The 23,889-nt window shown below is 38.1% G+C and overlaps 1 protein-coding gene across 1 annotated transcript in view; it reads left to right on the forward strand.

Annotated features, from left to right (window-relative positions):
- The first annotated feature begins 16,531 nt into the window (after positions 1–16,531).
- NEDD1 (NEDD1 gamma-tubulin ring complex targeting factor) overlaps positions 16,532–23,889 on the forward strand; it is a 45,464-nt gene continuing 38,106 nt past the window's right edge. The window contains exons 1-3 of the mRNA XM_027107251.1: positions 16,532–16,619; positions 18,852–18,995; positions 21,868–21,962. Of these exons, the coding sequence (XP_026963052.1) occupies positions 18,860–18,995; positions 21,868–21,962 (231 nt within the window). The 5' untranslated portion in view covers positions 16,532–16,619; positions 18,852–18,859. The remainder of the gene's footprint in view (positions 16,620–18,851; positions 18,996–21,867; positions 21,963–23,889) is intronic.

Consider the following 23,889-nt stretch of genomic DNA (forward strand, 5'->3'; position numbering starts at 1 on the left):
CTTAAAGGAATATTTGTTACATTTACCCAGCATTTCTAGGGGCTCATAGTAGGAGAATTTGGAGATTATCTGGGCAAAAATATTGCCAGAAAAATAAATCTCCAATATGATCATATTCAATCAACCAGGGTATAAATAGAGCATATATTCAAATACTTAAAAGTTATAAGTCAAGCTATAATTTTTTAAGCTAAAATATATTCTGTCATCCTAACTTGACAAATATACTTACATCATGACCTGGAAGGCCCGACGTGGATGCAGGATTCTCAGATTCCTTGATGTGCTGTGCAGGAACTTGGCTGTACAAGGTGAGATGCCCCCAGCTGTGGCCTGTCTCCTTTCTCTTTTTGCACCTGGCTCCACCCAGCACTGTGATAGGCCTCATACACATGCATGTTCCCCGCCACCCTCCCCGTGCCCCGCCTGACTGTGAAGTTCTGTCCAAACCTTTGGCAACTAGGCAACTGTGGCCACTTCTCTGGCCTGAGTTGTGTATACAAATACCAAGTTCTGGCTTCAACAGCAAGAACCTGGAGAAGAATCCCATGAAGGTTCTGGATATGAGCTGAGGGCAGTCTAGACAGGGAATTCTATGGTTCTGTGCACCTGAGGTTAAAGCGGGGAGCGTGGGCTCCAGCAGGCCAGTCTCCTTAGGCCTATGGATCTGGCTCTGTGGGAAGGGGAGTGCCCAGAGTACAGCTTTCTAAAGCACTGTGCCTGGGGCAGGAGTCCCTCTTGCCCAGCTCTCAGCATAGTTCTGCAATTGGCTGCCAAAATATTTCCAGTTGTACCTGTACTGTAAATTGTAACTGTCCCAAGTTATTTCTTGCCTCACCTATTGCAATAGCTTCCTAACTGGTATCCTGGCCACTTGTGTCATCCTTGGTCATTAAGAGTCAGAAAACCTGTTTCCAAATCCTGGCCCTGCTGTTTATTAATTGTATAACTTTAGACTGGTTAATTAATCTTTTGAGCCTCAGTTTGCACAACATAGCTGCTCCCAAGTTCCTGACTCACAGGCACTATAAGAAATAAAAAGTATTTATTGTGTGTTAAGCCGTTACTTTCCAGAGTAATTTGTTAAACAGAAAGACAAAACTAATACATTACCATTCCACCCCTGCTTCTCAAAACATGGCATTGATGTCTGTTATTCCAGAGGGCCTTTCTAAAAACCTAATATAAAAACAGTAATGAAGATCTCCAACTAGAAACATTTAAAAACATTCTACCCATTCTATTCTATTGATTCTTCAATAGTCTAAGCATGGATTTTTTCTTTTTTTCAAGATAAAGGTTAAAAAATAAAACAAAAAAACTATAAACTCTACATGACAGGTCAGGCCTCTCTAATATCAGTGACTCTTCTCATGACATAAATTAAGGGATGGAGGCAGTGCTGTGTGCTATGTCCCCCGCCCCAATTCTCAGCCCATCCATCTTGCCCCACAGTACCACAGCTACAACACCCTTTAAAGGCAGTCCTTAAATAACAAGAGACCTTATTCTTCCTGACATTTATCTGGTAATACTGAGGAATAGGCTGGTTTGCTTGGTGAAACATTGTATTTAATACTTGCCAGGATTATGAGATTCAAACTGCCTGTAGAACCTGGCCAATGTCTAAGATAGTCATAGACGTAGTTGTCTTTTAATTAATTAATGGCTGCGTTGGGTCTTTGTTGCTGCGCGTGGGCTTTCTCTAGTTGCAGTGCGCAGGTTTCTCATTGCGGTGGCTTCTCTTGTTGCGGAGCACGGGCTCTAGGCACGTGGGCTTCAGTAGTTGCAGCTCGTGGGCTCTAGAGCGCAGGCTCAGTAGTTGTGGTGCATGGGCTTAGTTGCTCCGCGGCATGTGGGATCTTCCCACACCAGGGCTCGAACTGGTGTCCCCTGCATTGGCAGGTGAATTCTTAACCACTGCGCCACCAGGGAAGCCCTGTCATTGTCTTTTACAATGCAAAGAATACTAATTTATCGTATTTCTATTCTGAGACATTAAAACCTGTTCCTAATTTCTTTAGTTTTGTTATTTATTCCTTCAGCATATATTTACCAAGTACCTTCTCCGTGCTAGCTCTGATAGAGTACAAACTAAACAAGACATTTGTCCTACTCTCAAGGAATTTAGAGTCTAATAAAGAAGAAAGAGAAGTTTTAGTCCAATAGAAAAGAAAGAGATGCTCTTCGGAAAATAATCCCTTTGCGTGAAGAGGGAGCATGAGTGTGTGTGTGTGTGTGTGTGTGTGTGCGCGCGCGCACACACGCGCACTCACATGCGCACGCACATACAGGCATGTGTGTCTGCGTATTGTCCAGGTTGGGTGGAAATGTTGCAGGGTTATTGGTTGTTGTTTACTTTTTACTGAAGTGTAACATACGTACAGAAAATTGCACAAATCCTAAGTACGTAGCTCAATGAATTTTTTCAAATTGAACCTAGTAAGCAGCACCTAGATAAAGAAATAGAATTTTACTAGTACCCAAGAAGCCCTTTTCTGGTCAATACTTCAGCAAGGAGAAGGAAATATATCAGACAACTTTCTTTCTTTTCAACACTCTGCTTAGTGCATACCTTCCTGCATCATGAGTCACTCTCAGACCATTATTAGTCCACCTTCAAAAATTGTTTCTCTGAGGCAACTCTCCCCTCTTCATAAGCTGAAATCAGTGATGAAAGTCCAGGTGACCCAGAGCAAAAATTTCCAGCTGTCAAATTAACAGTCAGGAAGCATTTTTTTCTTCACAAAAGATGTGTCTAGACTCATGGAAATTTCAAGGAAAAAAAAAAAAAACTCCATTAGGTCATCAGGTGAAGGATTGTTCCCTCTGATATGATTCCTAGTTTTTTCTTTAGTTTAAAATGAGGACAGCTGTTCTTATTCAAAGTCAAGCCGTACACATAAAGCAAACCTAATGTACCCTTTATTGTAGTAGATGGGAAGCGTGCACCAAGCCAGTTAGGTAGTACAACCCCATGATGTGGCAGCAAAGCCTATGGCATGTTATTAGAAACCAAGTGATATAGAACATCTTTTATTTTGTGTTTAGAAAGCACAGGACTGCTACCTGACCCAAAGGTGAACCTTACACAGATACAATCAGACAAAGCACTTTCCATCGAAATATAGAAGTTCAAGGCTGTGGTGTTCAAGTCCCTTTGAGTGCTAATATCTATCAGTAGGTATAAGAAACGTAAAAAGTCACTCTTTGGGCTGAATCTTCCTTTAATCTTTTCTAGAAGGGCCTTATCACAGTTCAAACAAAATGGCTTAAAGTAAGAGTGGGTCTGTAGTAGGCAAATAACCCAGGTGGAGGTCTCTTGGATCATGTATTTGATGTTTTTTCATGGAATAAGAAAAAAGTGAAGAAAGCTTGAATCACAGCATTTGTGTTGTAAATTTCCATCACATTTTTTGGTGACTTTCTCCGAAGAACTTTAAGCCTATTTGCAAAACATAAGCAAGACTAGTAGCTCTTTTACGCAGAAACCATGTTTTTGTTTTGTTTTCTGCAACTACAGCATCTACCATAGCACTTGGGACATGGTAAGTGTTTAATAAACATTTGGTGACTGACAAATGTCTATGTGTACTGAGCTAAGGAGTTAGAACTTTATCCTAAAAGCTATGGGAGTCATTCCCTGAAGCATGTTCAGGAAAGGAGTGAAATGATCATATTTACTTTGTAGGAAGATGCCCTGGCAATAGTAGGGAACATACATTATAAAGATACAGATCTGGAGGCAAGATGACTCACTGGGAGGTAACAGTAACATCCCAGACTAGATAGTTTGAACTAAGGTAGGGGAATGTTAAGGTAAAAAGTAGACACTAATTTGAAGGATACTTAGAAAGTGAAATCTATATGATCTAATGATTGATAGAATATGGAGGGAATGAGAAGATAGGGGAGGAGGACTCTAACAATGATTCTTGGGATTATGGTTTGGTCTTTTGGATGGGTGATGAGTTAACTGGTTGAGATGCAGAATATAGTAGGAGAAGGAACAGGTTTGGTATCAAAAACAATAGGCATTCTGCATTCCCTTTGGGTGTGAGGTCCTTGTGGGATGTCTGATATACAATAAATAGAGTACGAATGGTTTTTGAAGCCATGGGTTTTAATGCTATCTCACAGGAAGAAAGGCAGAGTGTGAAAACCCAGAGGGCAAAGTGCAGAAGGAGACCAAGATGGAGGGACCAGAGAGGTGGGAAAAAAGCTAAGAGAATAGAGTAAGAAAGAGAACAGAGCTAATGAACACGGGCTTCAAAGGGATTGAATGAGGTAAAGACTAAGTCAGATTGAACATATTGGAACTAATGTGTAAGAGCAGCAATTATGTCTCTTTTGATCGCAAGTACTAGAAACTCAAATCAGCTTAAGCAATTTATTGGTTCATGTTAATGGGGAGAAGGGAAGATCCAGAGTCTTAAATAATAATAGTATCATTTTCTCCCCATCTCTACGCATAACCCCTCATTTACACATCTGTCCTCTGTTCTGGTCTTGTTCTCTTCTATTACTGACAGACTTCCTGTCCATGGAGGGAGACAAACTGTAGGTGGCTCTGGGCTCATATTTTCTCAGCCTTGTAAATCCAGAGGAAAGCGGAAACGTCTCCTTCCCCACTTCAGAATACACAGCTTGCTGGGAAGGACTCTGATTGGTCAGGCCAGCCAGGGTCACGAGCCCACTCTTAAACCAGGCAGCAGGTATTGTGAATGGTGATACCACCAGAATCACATGATTTGAGGATGTAGGAATAGATCCAAAAGAAGGAAGAGGAAAAGGTGCTGTTCCCAGAATCTAGGGTAGGAATGGAGGGTGACCAGAAATAACAGATGTCTACAATCTGTTGAATGATGCTGGTAGAAGCCAGTTTGCAGTTGAAACTCAGTCAGCCTTTTAGACTCAGCTGTCACAGATACTGATTAAAAAACTAAGACGAGTGCCCATAGACTAGTCTTCATTTTGAAGAGGCTTGCCTATTAACTAAACATATGGATTAAGATGTATGTATTCCCTAAAAGTCACACATAAAAAAGGAAGACTTTTTTCTCCCTTATGGTAATTGAAATTTGGTTTTGGTATGAGATAAAATTATAAAGTGACTTATTTTTTTTTAAATAAAAACACTGGGAAGTTTTTCAAGGTGTTCACTTTGGGAGTCTGTACAATTATCCTAGCAGTGATGTTACTGCACAAGACATTTTTGAAAGTTCTCTTTTGAATTTGCCTCTGAGCTTGAAGGGGTAAAAATCCGTGTCTTTTAAGGACACATTAGAATTCTGAAAACAACCCAAGTTGTCATTTGGACTGAAATTTGGTGAAAAGGGTAAGTTAGAGGAATACAGCACAATCATGTAATCCAATAATGAGATAGGTTGATTTTCCTCTCCAGGACTCTAATGATCTTCTCCTTTCTCCTCTTTCTCACTCTCCCCCCAGCTCTCTCTCCAGTAGCTCTTACACATCCAGCCAGATTAACCTTTCTGAAGTATAATTCCCATCATGTCAGTACCTTTTCTAAATCTATCAGTGACTCAAACTGCTGGTATAAAAATGTCCAAGCCCTTTGGTCTGGAACTCAAGGCTCTTTGCAGTCTCACTGAAGTTTGTTATTTGTTCTCCCTTTCAGTCCCCAAAAGTGAACTCCTGAATATTTTCTGTTCAATCTCAGTGAATTCTTATATTTTTGTTTTCTCTCCATGACCAATTTCTATCTTGCCTTTATGGCAATGATCAGATGTCATCATCCCCATGGGCTAGCCTCCCCTGATTCCTGCATTCCAGTTGATTATCCTTGGTTTCTTCCCCTAAGATTGAAATTGCTAGTTTCTGTCTGTCTGGAATTTTGTGGGAATATGGGGTTAGATTAATGCAATGTTCTAGTTATTGATAATACTGGTATGTTTAATATAGCAGTAGGATTAAAAGAAGTGGACAATAGTAAGACACCTAAAACAGATTACTTTGAACGTAACAGTCTAGTCAAAAGAGCAAGCATAGTCAGTCTTTAGAGATAGACTGGATTTGAATCCTAGCTCTGTTGTTTTTTAGCTGGGTGTCTTTAAGCAATTTATTTAATATTTCTCTAATCATCCATCCTCTCATCTGTAAAGTGGAAGTAATGACACGTTTCATAAATTTATTATGAGGATTAGAAGAGGTTATGGAAAAGATTTTAAAAATAATCTTAGAGAAAGGAAGACTTCTATAAGCATGATAAAATTCAGAAGCTATAAAGATTGATATTTCAATTGCATAAAATGTAAACATTTTTGCATGGCAAAATAATACCATAACCAAAGCCAAAGAGGGTAAACTGCAACATTTATAACACATAAAGGGATTATTTTCATTCTCTCATGTCTGTGGGGAAAAAGACCAATCCAGTAGAAAAGAATATGGACAAAGGAAATAAAAATTATCCACAGAAAACGAAATATAAATAGCTTTTAAACATATAAAAAGATGCTCAACCTCATATGTAATAAAGTAAATGCAAATTAAAACTCAGTGATATACTATTTTTCACCCGAGGGGAATGTATACAGGTACAACTTCTCTGAAAGGCAATTTGGCAATGACCATAAAATTTAAGCACATACTCTTCTGAGCAATTCTACTTCTAGGAATGTATATACCTGTGCTGTCCAATATAGCATCCAGTGGCCACATCTGATTACTGAGCACCTGCAGTGTGGCTCATCTGAATTGAGATATACATTATGCATAAAATACACACTGAATTCCAAAGACTTACGGCGAGCAAAAGAATGTAAAATATCTCATTATATATTTTTTATAATGACTTACATGTTGAAATGATACTTGGGATATAATGTGTTAAATATAATACATTAGTAAGAACAATTTTACTTGTCTCTTTTACTTTTTTTTAGTATGATTGCCAGAACATTTAAAATTATGTATGTTGTTCACATATGAACAGTGACAACATACACTGTTCTATTTGCATGTATGAGAGATTATGTATGTATGAAGAATACCTGGAAACATCCTTAATATTCACTAACAGAGGCTTCACTAAATAACACATGATACACTCACAGAGTGGAATGTTATGTGACCAGAAAAAGGAGCGAGACTAATTTGTACCAAGATGGTAACTCTCCAATATATATTAAGTGAAAAAAAAATAAAGCACGGAACAGATGTATAGTAAGCTGTTTGTGTTCAGTGTGTATTGAACAAATTTTGAATAAATTATGTAAAATTGTACATATGCATAGAATATTCTTGGAAGGATGCATAACTAATTATTTTTAGTTATTGTCCTAAAGAGAAGTAATTGTGTCTCAGTATCAGAGATAGGAGATTTATTTTTAACTCTACCTTTTTGTACTCATTTACCAACTTTTTAACAATATGTATTCATTACCTATTTAGAAAAAAATGTATTTACAGGTTTTCATTGTTTTTGAAGAAAACAATCTCCAAAAAGAATTTCCCAAAGTCAGTTATGACAGCATAGTAACTTATGTTTATTTTTTAAAAGTAAAGGTGGTAAACCATGGTGTCCTACACATAGTAGGTGCCTAGGAAATATCCGTTCCTTTCCCTTTTCCACTCTTTGGCTAATAGCACAGATATCATAACAGAATCTTTCCATGTTTTAGGAATATCCTAAGTGTTGCCTTCATGTTATGGCTCTGGATATGTCAAGGGTCAGTGAATGAGGCTGCACTGATCTTATGACATGCCCTGGAAATTAGTTATTTCCCCCCAATAAATCCCAGAAATATGCTTGCTTGCTTTTATACCCCTCTCATCAAAATGGAAGGCAGCTTGTATAATGCATAACTTCTTAGTCAGTATGGTATTGTAAGCTGTCTGCAAATTTTATTACTATATTAAGGGCGGAAGCAAATTTTTCCAGTTATTACATCCTCTGCATTGAAATCTTCACTCTCCTTGTCAGTCTCTTGATTCTTCAGCAGTTAAAACACTCTCTTTATTTCTGTATCAGAGACTCTGTGTGCCTTGCTAACCTCTTTGTCTACTTCAATCACCTCTTCTCACTTTCATGAAGTTTGTTGATTGATTGCTTCTAACAGGGTATGGCTGGCTTTCCAGGCCTTTGTCTAAATTTAAAACACTAGAGCCATCCTTCAGAAAGTACACTGTGCTCAATCAATTGCATTTGCTCATAGAATACCTTTTGTTTTTTTAGAAGCAAAAGTCTCTTGATTCTGACTCCTTATTTCCATTCCCATTGATTCTGCCTGAGTCCAGGTCCCCTTCATCTTGTCTGAGATATGTCAATTAACTCTTAACTAGTCAGCATGCTTTCAGACTCCCTACCGGCAGTCCATTTTCCACTTTACGGCTAAATTTTAAAAACAGGTTCTGAAAAACAGATTTATGCATTCATTCCTTCATTCATTCAACGTTTATTAAGCATCTCCTTTGTGTCAGTCATCATGCTAGGAACTGGGAACACAAAGGCATCTTTTTCCTATGCAGGCCCTGTGCTCCTGAGCTTGTGTCTAGTGCAGGGGGCCAATGAGTGGACACATGGGGGTAGGCCCAGGGTAGGCCCAGGATGCTGTGGCAGAACCCAGCAGGGAAGGACAGTTTCTCAGTCCCTGCCACCTGATCAAATTGGAGAGAGGCAGAAGGACGTGTTTTAACAGGCCCTCTCCCAGAGCAAAGGCTGGACAAGTGGTACATAGCATATCTGATCAGTAAGGCTGGACGGATAGGCAGAGACAAGCTGGAGACATCAGCATGAGGCACTGGTGAAGGGCTTAAGGGGCCATGCAAAGGAGTTTAGACTTTATTCTAAGGGCCTAGGTTTTAAGTAGCATAGTCATGTGATCAGATTTGCATTTTATGAAAAGCATCATGATAAAAGTTTGGAGGATAGTTGAAGGGATAAAAGACTGGAACCAGGAAAGCAGATTAGGAGGAGACTGTTTCAACAATCAAGAGTCAAGGATGATCTAAATGAAGAAAACAGCAGTGGGGATGGGGAGAAGTGGACAGACTCTAGAGACAGCCATCAAGAAAACAGACTAGGTTTAGTGATTACTTATTTGGATGTTTGTGGGAAGGGGGAAAAGGAGAATATTAGCATTGACTTGCAAATGGCTGGTTTGAGCCCTTGGGATGCTGTAAGGAGCTATGCAGAGGGAATGGTTTGGCAGGGAGCTAGTTGTGTGATTTGGTAAAGATGGTAGCTGTTGAGTATTTGTGTCTGCACTCAGGTGAGAGGTGTAGACCAGAAACATTCATTCTTCACCCATTTACTCATTCAACAAATAGGTGTTGAGTGCCTACTATATTCCAGGTACTGTTCTAAGCATTGGGAATGTAGTGGCAAAAAAACAGAACAAAGTTCTATTTTTGTGGCACTTTCGCTCCAGAAAAGAGACTAAAGAAACCAAACAACAACTAAATAAATGTATACTATGGTAAAATGTCAGGTAGGTATGTTGAGGACAAATACAATTCGGGTGAGAAGACAGAGCATGACCAGGTGTTGGGGATATTTAAAATAAGATAGTCCAGAGAAAAGCATCTTTGAAGAGGTGATATTTGAGCATAAACCTGATTGAAGTAACAAAGGGAGGCATGGGAAAGTTCAACGGAAGGGTGTGTAAGGAAAACCTTGGGGGGCAGAAGGGTCCCAAAGGAGTGGGTGGTGGAAGTTGTAAGGGAGGGGTAGAAGGGAAAGGAATACAGATGCTCACATAATAGCACCCCCTACCAATCCCTGAAAACCTTAAATTCTTAAGTACTATATGTCATCTGCTTCCTTTTGCAACCATCTCTAGCCCCTTAGACAGTACTAATTCCTTCCTTCATCATGACTTGGACAGTCATGTCACTTTGTATCACTAGAATTTGTTACTTTGCTATAACCTGAGCTTCTCCAAGGTAGGTATGTTGTTCACCTTGGTGACTGAAATACACAGCACAGTTTGCTGGGAACTCCTAGGGCCCACAAATGTATGTTGACAGAACAATAATGACAAACGAGGTGACTTTTTGAACGTGACTTCTGAAAACCACTATAAAACATATGATCTGGCTGCTCTGTCCTTCGTAAATCTTCATGCTTTAAAATATGAATGGGTCAATATCGCATTAAATTTTTTTTCTTTTAGAATTTAGTTTACTTAAAAACAAATGAGACACATTGGACTAAGTTAAACAGAAGTACATAGAACCATAAGGCTTTAAAAAAAAAAAAAAGCAGTCCCTTGCGCCTCTCTACAAACAGCCAGTTACTACTTCTCTAGAGGTCACCCTTTTAACTCTTTTGCTGTGTCTTTTGGTATTTATCTCCATCTCCCTGAATAATAAGCTAATGCACAGTTTTTCTTTCAATTTTAGGCTTTACCTATTAACTTTCTACCATAAAATATAAGGAATCAGTTTTCACAGCACCCTCCTCCACTCCTACTACACACAGATGCACACTTCCCATCCATATTGAGTTGATACCCAATATAGCTGTATCATAATTTTGGTTAAATTAACATTCTATGTTCACTTTTTTATGACTACGTAAATATTCATAGCAGAGTTATGTGGTATATTGTGGTTTCTATTTCCATTTTTACTTTCTTGCACAACTTTTTTTTCCCCTGGTGTTAGCTTTCTGTTATTGGCTGGTCAGTTGATTGGTTTTCTAGTTTTCTGTGTACTCGATCATGAATTAAGTCCCTTACCTCCTCTCCTCCAGTTCTGTAAATCTCTTCCTAATAAAATTAAACATGTCAGATATGGGTGTGTGTGGGTGTGTGTGCATGTATTTTTGTTTTTTGACAATAGCATTCGTTGAGCCTTTTGACCTGCCATCTGGACTGGTTGCTCTTTTGTTCCAGTGCCCAACAGTAATCCTGGGATTTTTCCTTTGCTGACATCCTAGGGGTTCCATTTACCTTCCTCAGACTGGATGCCCTGTCTTCCTCTTTCAGCTCATTCCTTTGTTTTGGTGGAACACCTCCTCAAGTAACTTCCTGAAAGGGTGCATGGGAAGTAAATTTGTTGGGACTTTACATGTCTGAAAATGTTTTTATTCCTCCCTGACACTTGAATGATAATATGGCTAGATAATATTAAATACAATAACCATTTTGCTCAGAATCATGAAGGCATCATTAATTGTTTTGTAAATTCTAGTGTTACTATTTAGAACGTGGAATCTATTTTGGTTTTTTTATTTTTTAAAATTTAAAAAATTAAAAAAAAATTTTAATCCTCTTATTATTCGTTTTTAACAAACGGCCCCAGGGATAGGGGTATCCTGGTTCTTGAAACTTGTTTAGTAACATCTTTTTTCTTTTTTCCTTCATCTTGGGGAATGTTTAAAATCTCTCAGGACTTACCTGGTGGACCAGTGGGTTAGACTCCACACTCCCAATGCGGGGGTCCTGGGTTCAATCCGTGTTCAGGGAACTAGATCCCGCACGCATGCCACAACTAAGAGTTTGCATACTGCAACTAAGAGTTCGCATGCTGCAACTAAGAAGGCTGCATGCCACAGCTAAGAGCCCTCATGCTGCAACTAAAAAGATTCTGCATGCTGCAACTAAAGATCCCACATGCCGCAAGGAAGATCTTGTGTGCTGCAACTAAAACCCGGCACAGCCTAAATAAATAAACAAACAAACAAATAAATAAATATTTTAAAAAATCTGTCAAGCCAATGTTCTGTAATTTGACAATTATGTACTATTATGGTGTGTTTTTAATTTTTTTTAATCTTAATTTTTTTTTTTAGTTTTTCGCCATTCCACGTAGCATGTAGGATCTTAGTTCCCCAAGCAGGGATAGAACCCACACCCTCTGCATTGGAAGCATGGAGTCTTAACCACTAGACCGTCAGGGAAGTCTGTGGTGTGTTTTTTAAAAAGAATTAATTTTGTGTTTTATTTATAAGTTGAGGATATCACTTTATTTTTTAATAATCAGGAGCAGTTAGTCCCTGAGATATTTTTTAATAAAATCTATTGATGTTTAGTATACAAAAAATAAACTGCATCATTTAAAATATACCCTTTTATGAATTTTGACAGAGATATTGAAACTACCTTGAAACCACCACAACAATCAAAACAAAGAACAATTCCAATTGCATCACCACCAGTTGTTTCCTTGACTCCTTACAGTCCATTCCTCCTTCCACCAAGGCAGGTGCTGCACTGCTTTTTGTTACTATGGATTAGTTGGCATTAAATGTGGATTGATATCAGGGTAGGCCCTCTGACTTTGCCTTTAAAAAAAAAGTGTTTTGGCTAGGTCATTCACATTCCAAAATAAAATTTTGAATTAGCCTGTCAATTTTCACACACAAAAAATAAACCTGCTGGAATTTCATGGAGATTAAGTTGAACATATAGATTAATCTGGAAAAACTGACATTCTAGCAATATTGTTTTCCATCTCATTAATATGATATAGCTCTTTATCTAGGTCTTTAGCTTCTCTCAACAATGTTTTATAGTTTTCAATGTATAGCTATTGCATATATTGTATTAAACTAATTGTAAATATTTCATCCTTTTGAATGCTACTGGAAATGAAATTTTTATTTCATTTTCCAATTGTTTATTTCTAGTATATAGAAATACTACTCTATTTTTGTATATTGACTTTGCATAAGCCTTGCTAAATTCACTTATTGAGTTCTAGGGTCATTTTCCTGTTTGCCTTATGATTTTCTAGTACACAATCATATTGTCTGCAAATAGAGTTCTACTTCTTCCTTTCTATTTTGTGTGCTTTTTCTTTTCTTTTCCTTTTTTTTTTTTTTTTTTTGACTTTTTGCACTGGCTACGGCTTCTAGTAGAACGTTGAATAGCAGTAAGACAGGGCATCTTTGTATTGCTCTCAGTCTTAGGAGAAAGGCATTCAGTGTTTTGCCATTAAGTATGGTGCTAACTGTGGGCCTTCCATAAATGTTCTTGAACCAGTTGAGGATGTTTCCTCTCTTATTTTCCTAGAGAGCTGATAATTGTGAATGGATGCTGAATTTTAAAAAATGCTTTTGCTTTATCTATTGGCATAATTATAATGCGATTCTCCTTTATTTTGTTAATATGGCGAATTATGTTAACTGGTTTTGAGTGTTAAACCAACCTTGCATTTCTGAAATAAACCTTACCTGGTCATGATGTGTAACAATCCTTTTTATATGTTACTGGGTTTAACTCACATTTATATGTGTATATACAATTTGTGTCTCTATGTATGAGGGATTTGAGTCTATTATTTTATGTAATGTCTTTGTCTGGTTTTAGCATCAGAGTAATACTGTCTTTAAAAAAAAAATGAGTTTAAGGGATATTCCTTTCTCTTCTGTTTTTGAAAAAATTTGCATTGGGTTGGTATTATTCCTTCCTTACATGTTTGATAGAATTCAACAGTGAAGCCCTCTGATCCTGGAGTTTCCTTTGTTGGAGAGTTTTCTAAGTACAACTTTAATTTCTGTAATACATATAGGACTACTCATTATCTATTTCTTCTTGTGTCAGTATTAATATTTGTGTCTTTCAAGATATTTGTCCATTTTATTTGTTATGAAATTTATTGGCATAAAGTTGTTCATACTATTCCCTTATTATCTTTTTAAATGTCTTTTGGTTCTGTATTGACAGACTCTCTTTCAATCCTCATACTGGTAATTTGTGTTTTCTCTTTCTTCTTGATAAGTCTATCTAGAGCTTTATAAGTTTCATTAATAATTTCAAAGAATCAGATTCTTGTTTCATTGATTTTTCTGTGCTGTCCATCTGTTTTCATTTTCATTGTTCTCTAATCTTTACTTTAAAAAAAAGTGCTCTTCTTTTTCTAGATTCCTTAAGAGAGAGCATAGATTATTGATGTTGGATCTTTTTTTTTCATAATATAGGTATTTAAACTTATATATTTTTCTATAGGCATTGTTTAGCTGAATTCCATAAAGTTTTATATGTTGCATTTTACTGATTATCAGTTTGAATATTTTCTAATTTATTTGTGATTTGATTTCTTCTTTGACCTATGCATTGTAAACAAGCAAAGTTGTTTAATTTTCCAGATGTTTGGGGCTTTTCTACATGCTTTACTGTTTTCTATTTCTATTAATTCTATTGTGATCAGAGAACATACACTGTATGATTTATTCTTTTAAAATGTATTGAGACTTGTTTCATGGCAGCATATAGTCTATCTTTGTAAATGTTCCATGTGTATTTGAAAAGAATATTTATCCTGCAGAGGTTGGGTACAGTGTTCTATAAATGTCAGTTAAAATACTGTAGTTGATTGTGTTCAGATCTTCCACATCTTTACTGATTTTTTTTTTTCTTATCTGGATGTTCTATCAATTACTGAGCTAATTCTGTTAGTCTCCAACAGTGATTAGGATTATGCACGTTCTTTTTTCCCCCTTTAGTTCTGACATTTATTCTTTTTTTAAAAAAATTATTTATTTGGCTGTGCTGGGTCTTAGTTGTGGCATGCAGGATCTTTAATTGAGGCATGTGGGATCTTTTCGTTGCGGCATGCAGGCTCTTAGTTGCAGCATGTGGAATCTAGTTCCCTGACCAGCGATTGAACCTGGGACCTCTGTGTTGGGAGCGTGGAGTTTTAACCACTGGACCACCAGGGAAGTCCCTGACATTTATTCTTCATATACTTTGAACTTATGTTATTGGTCACATATTATTTATAATTAATATGGCTTCTGGTTTTGCTGACCTTTTTATTGTTATGAAATATCCCTCTTTGTCCCTAGGAATATTCCTTGTCTTGATGTCTACTTTTGGAAAGTTGCATATGTTTATATAATTCATGTATCAGTGAGGTCTCCAACATTTGGCTTCTATTACTTGTAGACTGTATTATACAGAACTAGGAAACCCTATGCGCATAGATAGACACAGAGGTAGGAACAAGAATGGCAGGACCATTCCACAACCATGTCAGGTGATGAGGCTGTAGGACCAGCAGCGAGAAAGCAGCAGAGGTTAACATTTTGCCCTTTATGCTCTTGACAATATAGCATAATGGTTAAGAGCACAGTTTTTGTAGTCTTACAATTCTAGGTTTAATTGCTGTCCACCATTACTTAACTGTGTGACCTTGGGCAAGTTACTTAACCTCTGTTTCTTCATATGTAAAATGGGGACATATAATAGTACATGTGTTTTACAAACATAAAATTACATATATATAGTATATATATACACTTCATATACATATCTACACACACAAATATATAGTGCTTAGCAAAGTATCTGTTCCATAAATATTTTTATGTCATTGTATAATATATAATATGATATATTGCTATATCACATATTCATATATTCTAGTTTCCACTTTCCTGACTTCAAATTTTCAGAGATTTAGTTAATTGTCTTTTCTTTCTCCTATTTGCCCTTATTCCTCCTGCCCCTACTCCTACTCTATTTTCTTATTTCCCAAACTTTTTGGTCCCCACCCCTGCCAACATGTATTTAATAACCTCAAGAACTGTAAACTACAATTAAGGCGGTTGCTGCTTGCTGTCTTTGTTTTGAGGCTCCCCATCCATCTTTATAGCTTGTCTAGGGCTTCAATTTCTGCTCTGAAAAAATTTCTTCTCTGCATTTATTCGAGTTTTCCGGTTATTTGCAATATTGTTGCAAATAACCGGGGCTTACATACCTAGTTCAGAAACACACTCCAAGTATGTACTTGTGCTGAAAGAATAATAACACTGTTTACAGAAGAAATGCCCTATATTTTTTAAAAGGATTCTCAGCAGAGCTTATTAAAAAAAAAAAAAAAGCCCTGTTAGAAGGGGAATGTGAAAGCTCAAGTCACCTACTCCTTTTCCCACTCTGAGAAGCATCTCCTTCAGAAGAATTCCCAACCAGATGGTGTTCGATGTTCCTGACCCTGCAGCATGATTTGGAAAAAAGATCATAGGTTTTGAAGTCGGATAACTCAGACACTTAGGCTTTCTGTTATTTCTTAGCTTTTCCTAGCATGTCTCCTGGTTTGTAAATTGCATCGGGTATTATCGGCTGTCCATGGTTTCCTCTTCAGGGAAGACATTCCCAAACCCACATCCATGTTCATTTCCCTTTCATACATTTTGTACCTTTCATCTGAGGCAACTCTCAGAGTTTTTGATTTTCATTTAAGTATGTATTTATTAACGTCTGCCCCTAATACTGGACTGTAGCTCCACCAGGCCAGGGACCACGAGCGTTGACCGTACCCCTGTATTCCCAGGCTAGACTCAGCACTGTGCACCCAGAGTCTAGCAGAGTGCCTGGCACACAGTAGGAAGCCAACGAACAAATGGATGACAAAAGGGCAGCAGCCTCTGGCCCTAGCGCCATCGGTGAGGTGTGGAGGGAGCCGCCCAGGCCCGCAGATCCGTCCCAGGCACTAGGACCAGGACCCCCACCAGGCCCAGCACCGCCCCTGGCCCTGGCCCTGCCCCTGGCCACCAACCCGAACCATCGCTTGCGGTAGCGCCTCTCCCGGTGACGCCATCCGGGGGCGGGACTTCCGGCCGCCGAAGTTTAACAGTCCAGGCGGGAGCCGGAAGCCCAGCGCCGGAGAGGGCCGCGCCGGGGCCCCCGGTGTACGGCGGCTGAGAGGTGAGGTTCCGGAGGGTCCGGGGTGGGGGCCGACGCCTGCCGAGTACTTGCCCACTACTGGTGCCCGCTCTCCGGTCAGCTCAGGGGGCGGGTCGGAGGCCCCTGGGGTCCCGGGGCTCCGGCCGGCCTGGCGCTCCGGACGGTTACCGGGCAGGGGTGCGGCGGCGCTTTTGGCGCGGAAGTGCCAGGGAGCCGCGGGCCGGGGTCGCGCACCTCCCCCTGCGACGGGCTCCGGTCGGGCCTGAGAGGTGGCCCGGGGCAACTGGGGTAGGTCGGTGGCGGCTCTGGGGACTGCGCTGCCTCCGGAAAGTTTGCCGCTTGTCCACAGTCCCGTTCTCTTTTTGTAAACCGCTCAAATCCAACTCGTTTAGCAGGCGCTCAAATGCATTTTACGAGGTAACCCCAGTTGAGCAAGACTCCTGCAAGTAAAATGCATTTTGGGTTTTTACTGAAACTTGTAGAACTTTTGTTTAAGCTAAGTCGTAGTGGAATTGTTTTTTGTAGCCGCGCTCCCCGAATCCGGGGCTGACGGTGCTACCGCCTTGTGTCCTGACAGCTCAGTTTTGATGGGAGCCTCTTCCTCAGGCTGATATGATGCCGCGCCCTTAAAATGTGCTCAGTTCTCGGAAGACTGAGGTTGGTGGGCCCTTTCCCGCTCCACTTTGAGAGGAGGAGACCGACGTTGGATGACTTGGCCAAAGTGACTGTCACCTAACTCTGGGGCAGATCATCTGAGCCAGGTCTAAAGGGATCTTTCCGCTACATCACGCCGCTCAACAGGCATGGTCTAAGATTATAGTAAAGATATCTTTCAGTGGTTTTTACTGGGTTTACAGATGCCTTTCAGCACTTCATTGTTGTTGAGTAGGGATCCGAAAGGGCACATGTTACCACCTGTTAAGGCACCGAATCCAAACACTATGTCTACATTTCAGCAGATGACTAACGGCTCTTAGTAGAACTGTATTTATCTGATGAATGGAGCATAGTGAATCACATAGGTGGCTTTTCTAGTTAACAAAAGTTTTAGCTTCTTTATAAACACATTGAAAATTTTGTCTCTGGAGAATGAAAGGGCCCTGTAACTTGTTAGGCCTTTAGGTTGTCCTCTGAAATAGAGTCTGCTCCTCATAATTGTGATGTTTTGTTGATGACTTGGGAACCTGTCTGTAATATCACTTATGCGCTGCTGCACTCTTGCACTGTCCACACCAGGAAGGTGTGAAGGGTATATTTCTAGGCCCCCGTCCCTTCCCTTCCCCTTTCTCCCAGGTATTTCTCAGCATTTTTTTCTTACCCATCATGTATTACTACTTGCCTTTTGTCTTCTAGACTGCCTTGGTTTATGAAATCACTTTGTCAGAATTCTGTGTTTGAACTGTATACTGTGAACAAATAATACAAGCGAAGGCATTGTAGACTGTGTGTTGGTATAGGGACTTAGTGACATCTTCTTAGGCTGTATTTGCTAATTTTAGACTTATTTGGAAAGCCTGCCATGGCGGGATTCTGACCTGCAGGAGTACTACAGTTTATCATAAATTTTTTAAAAGGTAAGGAAGTTACCTATCCAACAGTTATTTGTTGAGTACCAGCTGTGTGCCAGGAATGTTTCAAGACTGGTAGTAAACAAGATGAAATCCCTGTTCTAAGGATCTTTATTTTGTTCAAGTCAAGGGGAGTCAGACATGAGAGTAAGACTGCAGATAGCAGGAAGGGCCATAAAGAATGAAACAGGGTAATGGGATATAGGACAACTGGTGTGGAGCAGCTTTAGCCATGGTGGTCAGGGAAGGCCTTTCTGAGGAAGAAACATGAGCTGAGACTGGAATGATGTGAAGGAGATGACCTTGGGAAATCGGGAAAGACCATTCCAGGCAGATGGGGCTGCAAACAGAAAGACTCGGAGGTGAGAAAGAAGGCCAGTGAGTTTGGTGGCCCTGGGAAAGAGAGGTAGGAATGTTACAGCAGGCCAGTTTGTGTAAGGCACGCTAAGGAGATTGGATTTCATTGTACTTGTTCTGGAGAGTCATTGGAAAGGTCAGCTAAGAGAATATGATCTGGTTTATGTTTTAGAGAGATCACTCCAAAAACTTTGTGGTGAGCACAGTCTCTGAGACAAAAGTGAACGAGTAGAGCCACTTGTTTTAGATAAGATGCCTCATCTTAACTCTTGTTTTTAAAACCTATCCTTAATTGTTTTTAAAATATGTTGTTTTAAACTATTTGCAGGTGCAGTCATGCAGGAAAACCTCAGATTTGCTTCATCGGGAGATGATGTTAAAATATGGGATGCTTCATCTATGACATTGGTGGATAAGTTCAACCCACACACATCACCACATGGAATCAGCTCAGTGTGTTGGAGCAGCAATAGTATCCTTTTCTTTTTTAAACAACCACTTTTTGTTAGGTTAAACAACCAGTATCAATGAAACTTTTGCATGTGATCCATAATGAGAAATATATTTGGCATAGCTGTGAAATAGGAACTTAGTAAACAGTATGTCATATGATGCACACTGATATTCTCTGTTAATTTCATTAAAAACTTATTTGCAATTCACTACATTGAAAAACACTGCTATTAAAAATATGTTAGCTACTAGATGCAGATCATAGAATTAGTTTTGTTATTAACAGTTTGTTATTGAATCAAATGGAATAAGGTAGGTAATGGTGGGAAAAGTTCTGAAAGGTTCTGGAATGATGTTTTGTATCTGTGTTTGGATATTTGTAGTTGGGAAATTAAAGACAGAACTTGAAGGCAGAAGCAAAGGTTGAGGGAAGAGATAAAAATAGTCAAACATTCCCATCTTACTGATGTATTCTCTGTATTTCTCTTCCTTTCTATCTGTGATGAAAATAGTCTTGTTTCCCAAAAAGACAGGAAAATTATCTAGATTGAACTTTCCTAAGGTTTTTATGTTTCTGATTGACATCCTCCCTGTCTTAATAAGTTCCTAGATGTGGATAAAATGAACTCATAAATAGGGATTTCTCAGTATCTCACTATTGACATTTTGGGCAAGATAATGCTTCGTTATGGAGGCTGCCCTGTGCATTGTAGGATGTTTAGAAGCCTTCCTGGTCTCTACCAACCAGATGCCAGTAGCCCCAGTGGTGACAGCCAAAAATCATCTCCAGAATTGCTAGATGTCACCTGGGAGCCAGAATCACCCTCGGTTGTGAACCACTGCTGTAAACAAAGTATTCTTACCACCTTTTGTATGAAAATGTTATGTATACTTGGTATGCTAGAAATAATCATTCGCCTGTGGAACTCATACGCATACACTATTTCTTAAACAACAGATTAAGCTTTAACATGTGTCTGATCTTATCAGTATCAAAGTAGTAATATTCTGCTTCCTGATGAAAGTAAAAATATCAAAGCTTTAAAATACGAATGATTCATGAACAAAAACATTAGAAGTTTTCATGCTCAATCTAACTATTCTTGCAAATACATAACAAAAATGATGAATTTTCTTATTGAATTAAATTTACCTCTTCATCATTCCTTGATTTTGTATTAAAGTATCAAAATAAATAACTTTGGTGCTTTATTAATCAAACTCATGGTGAAGGGACTGCATTTTTGAAGGACTCTAGATGTAGAGTGGGGTAAGATGTTTTAAAAAGAGTCACAAATGTGTGAGGTTCCTTCTATTAGATTTTTATTATGTTTAGAGCTTAATTTTCCTTGTTACTCACTGCATAAAGGTAGCAGTTCTTAATGAGATTTATTATTTTTTTCCTCCAAGGAATTTTATTAGGAGTTGATACATTTACTGATAAACCACTTAATGCTCTATCAACAAAACTGATGTAACTATGTGATGGTGTCCTATGACTTTTGGAAACTGGTCTTATTTCTGTATAGTTTTGTTGTACAAGTACATGTGCACTGAAAACCTTTGTATAGTTTTATACCTATTGAGGCTTTGATGCCTTCCATAGAGGTTAGTTACTGAAGACCAAGGAATTCCCAGACTCAGAGATTTAGGGACCACTTAGCATGGATCCCAAGGACAGCGTTGATGGTGAGGTGCCAGGGAGATTAGTTTTCTTTTTTTTGGTTCTCTAGGTAATATTCCTCACTTTCTCATGATTTCTAAAACTACATGAGAAATAAAAGGAGTAACTAGAGTACCCTCTTGTATTGTTTTCTCTCAGTCCTTTCTTTAATATATTCTAAGGAGAAAAGTAACAATAAACATAGGAAGAAGCCAAGGAAAGGGAAATGATTTATTTTTCTCAGTGCTGTAATATCTAGGTAGGTGGAAGTGATTTTGTTTGAATCATATATCATAATAAAATTACAGTCCATGGTATGTTCACAAAATATCTGAATGTTATGTAGATCATCCAAAAGTAATGCAGTTAAGACTTTGCTTGTTAAAAGTATAGGTTTAAACTTCTGATATTTTAATTTGTTTTGACTCAAAATCAGATTCTTGGTCTTGGTTATATTATTGTATTTAGTCATTTTAGTTTTAAAATACTTACATTGTTTTGTGTTTACTGATTATTCCACTTATAATTTATGTAAAATAAGGAAATTATAATTTTAAATTATTAAATTAAATTTTAAATAATTATTTATTTTAATAATTAAAAATTATATTTTAAATAACTTGAATTTAATTGAATTGAAATAAAGTCAAAACTCTCATAACATAGTTGCTGTGTAACCACACTTATTTATATTTGCTACATATACTGTAATATTCTTAATACATTTAAGATTAAAACACTCTATCACAAAAATTCCATCCTGAGAAAATATCAGGCTTTATCTCTTAGTAGAAAAATAGGAGACTAATGTGGATATTTGCTTCCTAGCTTAAATTGATATCAAGCACTGCGTTACTAAATAGCTGTCTTAAACAGTATTTATAGATGAAAAGGTTGATTGATATTTCCCTGATGTTGCTTTTATCATGCTCTCATTCTTGAAGGATAAAATTAGACCTTCTGGCCTACTCTTTGAAAATGGAGTAGTATTTCACATGGGTTAAATAGCTTTCAAGTGATAGCAGAATCAGAAAGGATGGTTCTTCCCTGCAGTAGTAGTAAAGAGAATTAGTCTTAGCAATTAGTAATCTGAGCCAGTTTTGAAAGCTAATGTATCAGCTATATTCGTTGCTTAGTGTGCTTGCTTTTGTCATCTCAATTCTTGTAATGATGGTCGAGTGCTAGAGCTGCTCATGGATTGTTCGATTCTCCATAACTCTTCATTTAGATAACTTTCTAGTGACAGCATCTTCCAGTGGTGACAAAATAGTTGTTTCAAGTTGCAAATGTAAACCTGTTCCACTTTTAGAGCTTGGTGAAGGGGTAAGTGTTTTTTTAACTTTTAAAAATCTGTTTTGCTTGGGTTGTAATTGCTTATTTATTATGGTGCTGGCAACTAAATATGAAGGTGTTTAAAAGCGTTATTCTTAACCTGAGCTTAAAATAATAGAGTAACACTTAAAGGTTAAATAAGTGTGCTTACTGAAACATCTTTAGGTAAAATAATATTGGGTACTAGGGGAGCAATCAAGGACTTCATTTCGTCAACTAGGCAGTTACTTTCTCCATTTCCCCTCTGTGGGAGGTTCTCTGGTATTGCTGTGGTTTTTCAGGATGATGTTCCACCACGGTCACTGAGTTGATTTGAGCAAAAGAGTCCTAATGATGTAGCCCTACCTTTGCTGACATTGGGCTCAGGACCATCAGCTAAAGAGCCTTATCTGATGGTAGCCTTCTGCTTTAGCTTCTGTCCACATGGTACTGCCTGAGTCTCCCCAAGCTCTCCTGCAACAGGATGCCTTTGTCCCAGAGCTTTGGTCCCAGAGCATTTAAATGAAGCTCTCACTATATGTTCTTACCCTTTAGTTTTATAAGTTAATCCCTCTGATTCAGGATAATGCTGGCTTTCTTATTTCCAATCACACACTTCTTGAAAGCTATTTCCATTTTAAATAAGATCTAAAAAAAAAGGAATAAGTAGTTAGTTGGTAGCTTGTTCTTTTTTTAAATTTCATAGTTTTCATAGCAGACTCTAAACCATTATGAATTGTCATAATTTTACACACTGGAGTAGATAAGGCAGCCCGATTAATAATTGTTCTACTCCAATTACAGTGGAGTAGAACACAGCAGAGCATTGGAATATAAGCTCATCTAACGTAAAAAGGACTTAGGATTTCTATCAGTCCTTTCCTAAAGGTATCTGTTGGATTGATCTCAGCATCAGTTCCAGCCCACAGATATTAAGAGACTGGGGCGGAGAGAATGTCTGCTAAGGGTAGGAATGACGTTTGCCTATCAACCTCAGCAAGTGAAATTGAGGCAGAGAGTGTCGCTGCTCAATAAAGGCAAACTGTACTCTTCAAGAACAGGCGGAACATCTTAGTCATCTTTGGATCTTCAGATCATGTCAAAGGTGGGCAGCAAACATTTGTGAGTTAAATATCAACATCAAAACAATTTAGATTTCCACCTCTACCACTATTTATCTGTCTATCTACACACATGCGTGCACACACACACACACACACACACACACACACACTCTTATGCGTTGCCTTAGAACCAGTTTGGGACCGCTTTTTGTTGTTGTCAATGTGTAAAATATAAAAATGACATGATATTTACAAGTGTGACACCACTTTAAGGATTTTGTGAATATTTTACATTAGTTGCTGTAGTTCTGTTTCCCACAGTTAAGTCATATCAGAATGCAGGTTGATGCAAGTGAGATCATTGTAGTTATAATTTAAATCTGCTTTGGTTTACTTACAAAACATATTTTACAACCATTGGTTTTTTAGTCTTTATTAGTAATTTCTTATAACATATTAGTGTGTTGGTAACCTTTGCTTCATAGGATCCAAGTCCTATTACTTATGTACCATTTGAGATATTAGACCTTTGCTCATTGGGAAAATAAGGTTCTGTCGTACTTATTTTAACATTATTTTTAAGGTGGAACTTTATTAAGTTTCATATTTATTTTCTTTGATTTTGTATTTTACCTCTTTAAAGTAGACATATTGGTCTTAACAGTATTATAATGGATACAATAGGCTACTATATAGCCTAGAAATTTGACCTGATGTTATTTTCAGATTTTAAAATTCCACCCATTGCTTGTGTCTTAGGGTACAGGATTTCTGTAGTAAGCACTCAATTTCCATTAATTATTTAAGTTCATTAGCTACGTTAATAATCTATTAACATAAAAAGATCTTCTATCATTATGGTAAGCAGCTATAAA

The sequence above is a fragment of the Aethalodelphis obliquidens genome, unplaced genomic scaffold (assembly GCF_003676395.1).
Source record: "Aethalodelphis obliquidens isolate GAN/ISIS:26980383/991018 unplaced genomic scaffold, ASM367639v1 scaffold8, whole genome shotgun sequence".
NCBI lineage: Eukaryota > Metazoa > Chordata > Mammalia > Artiodactyla > Delphinidae > Aethalodelphis > Aethalodelphis obliquidens.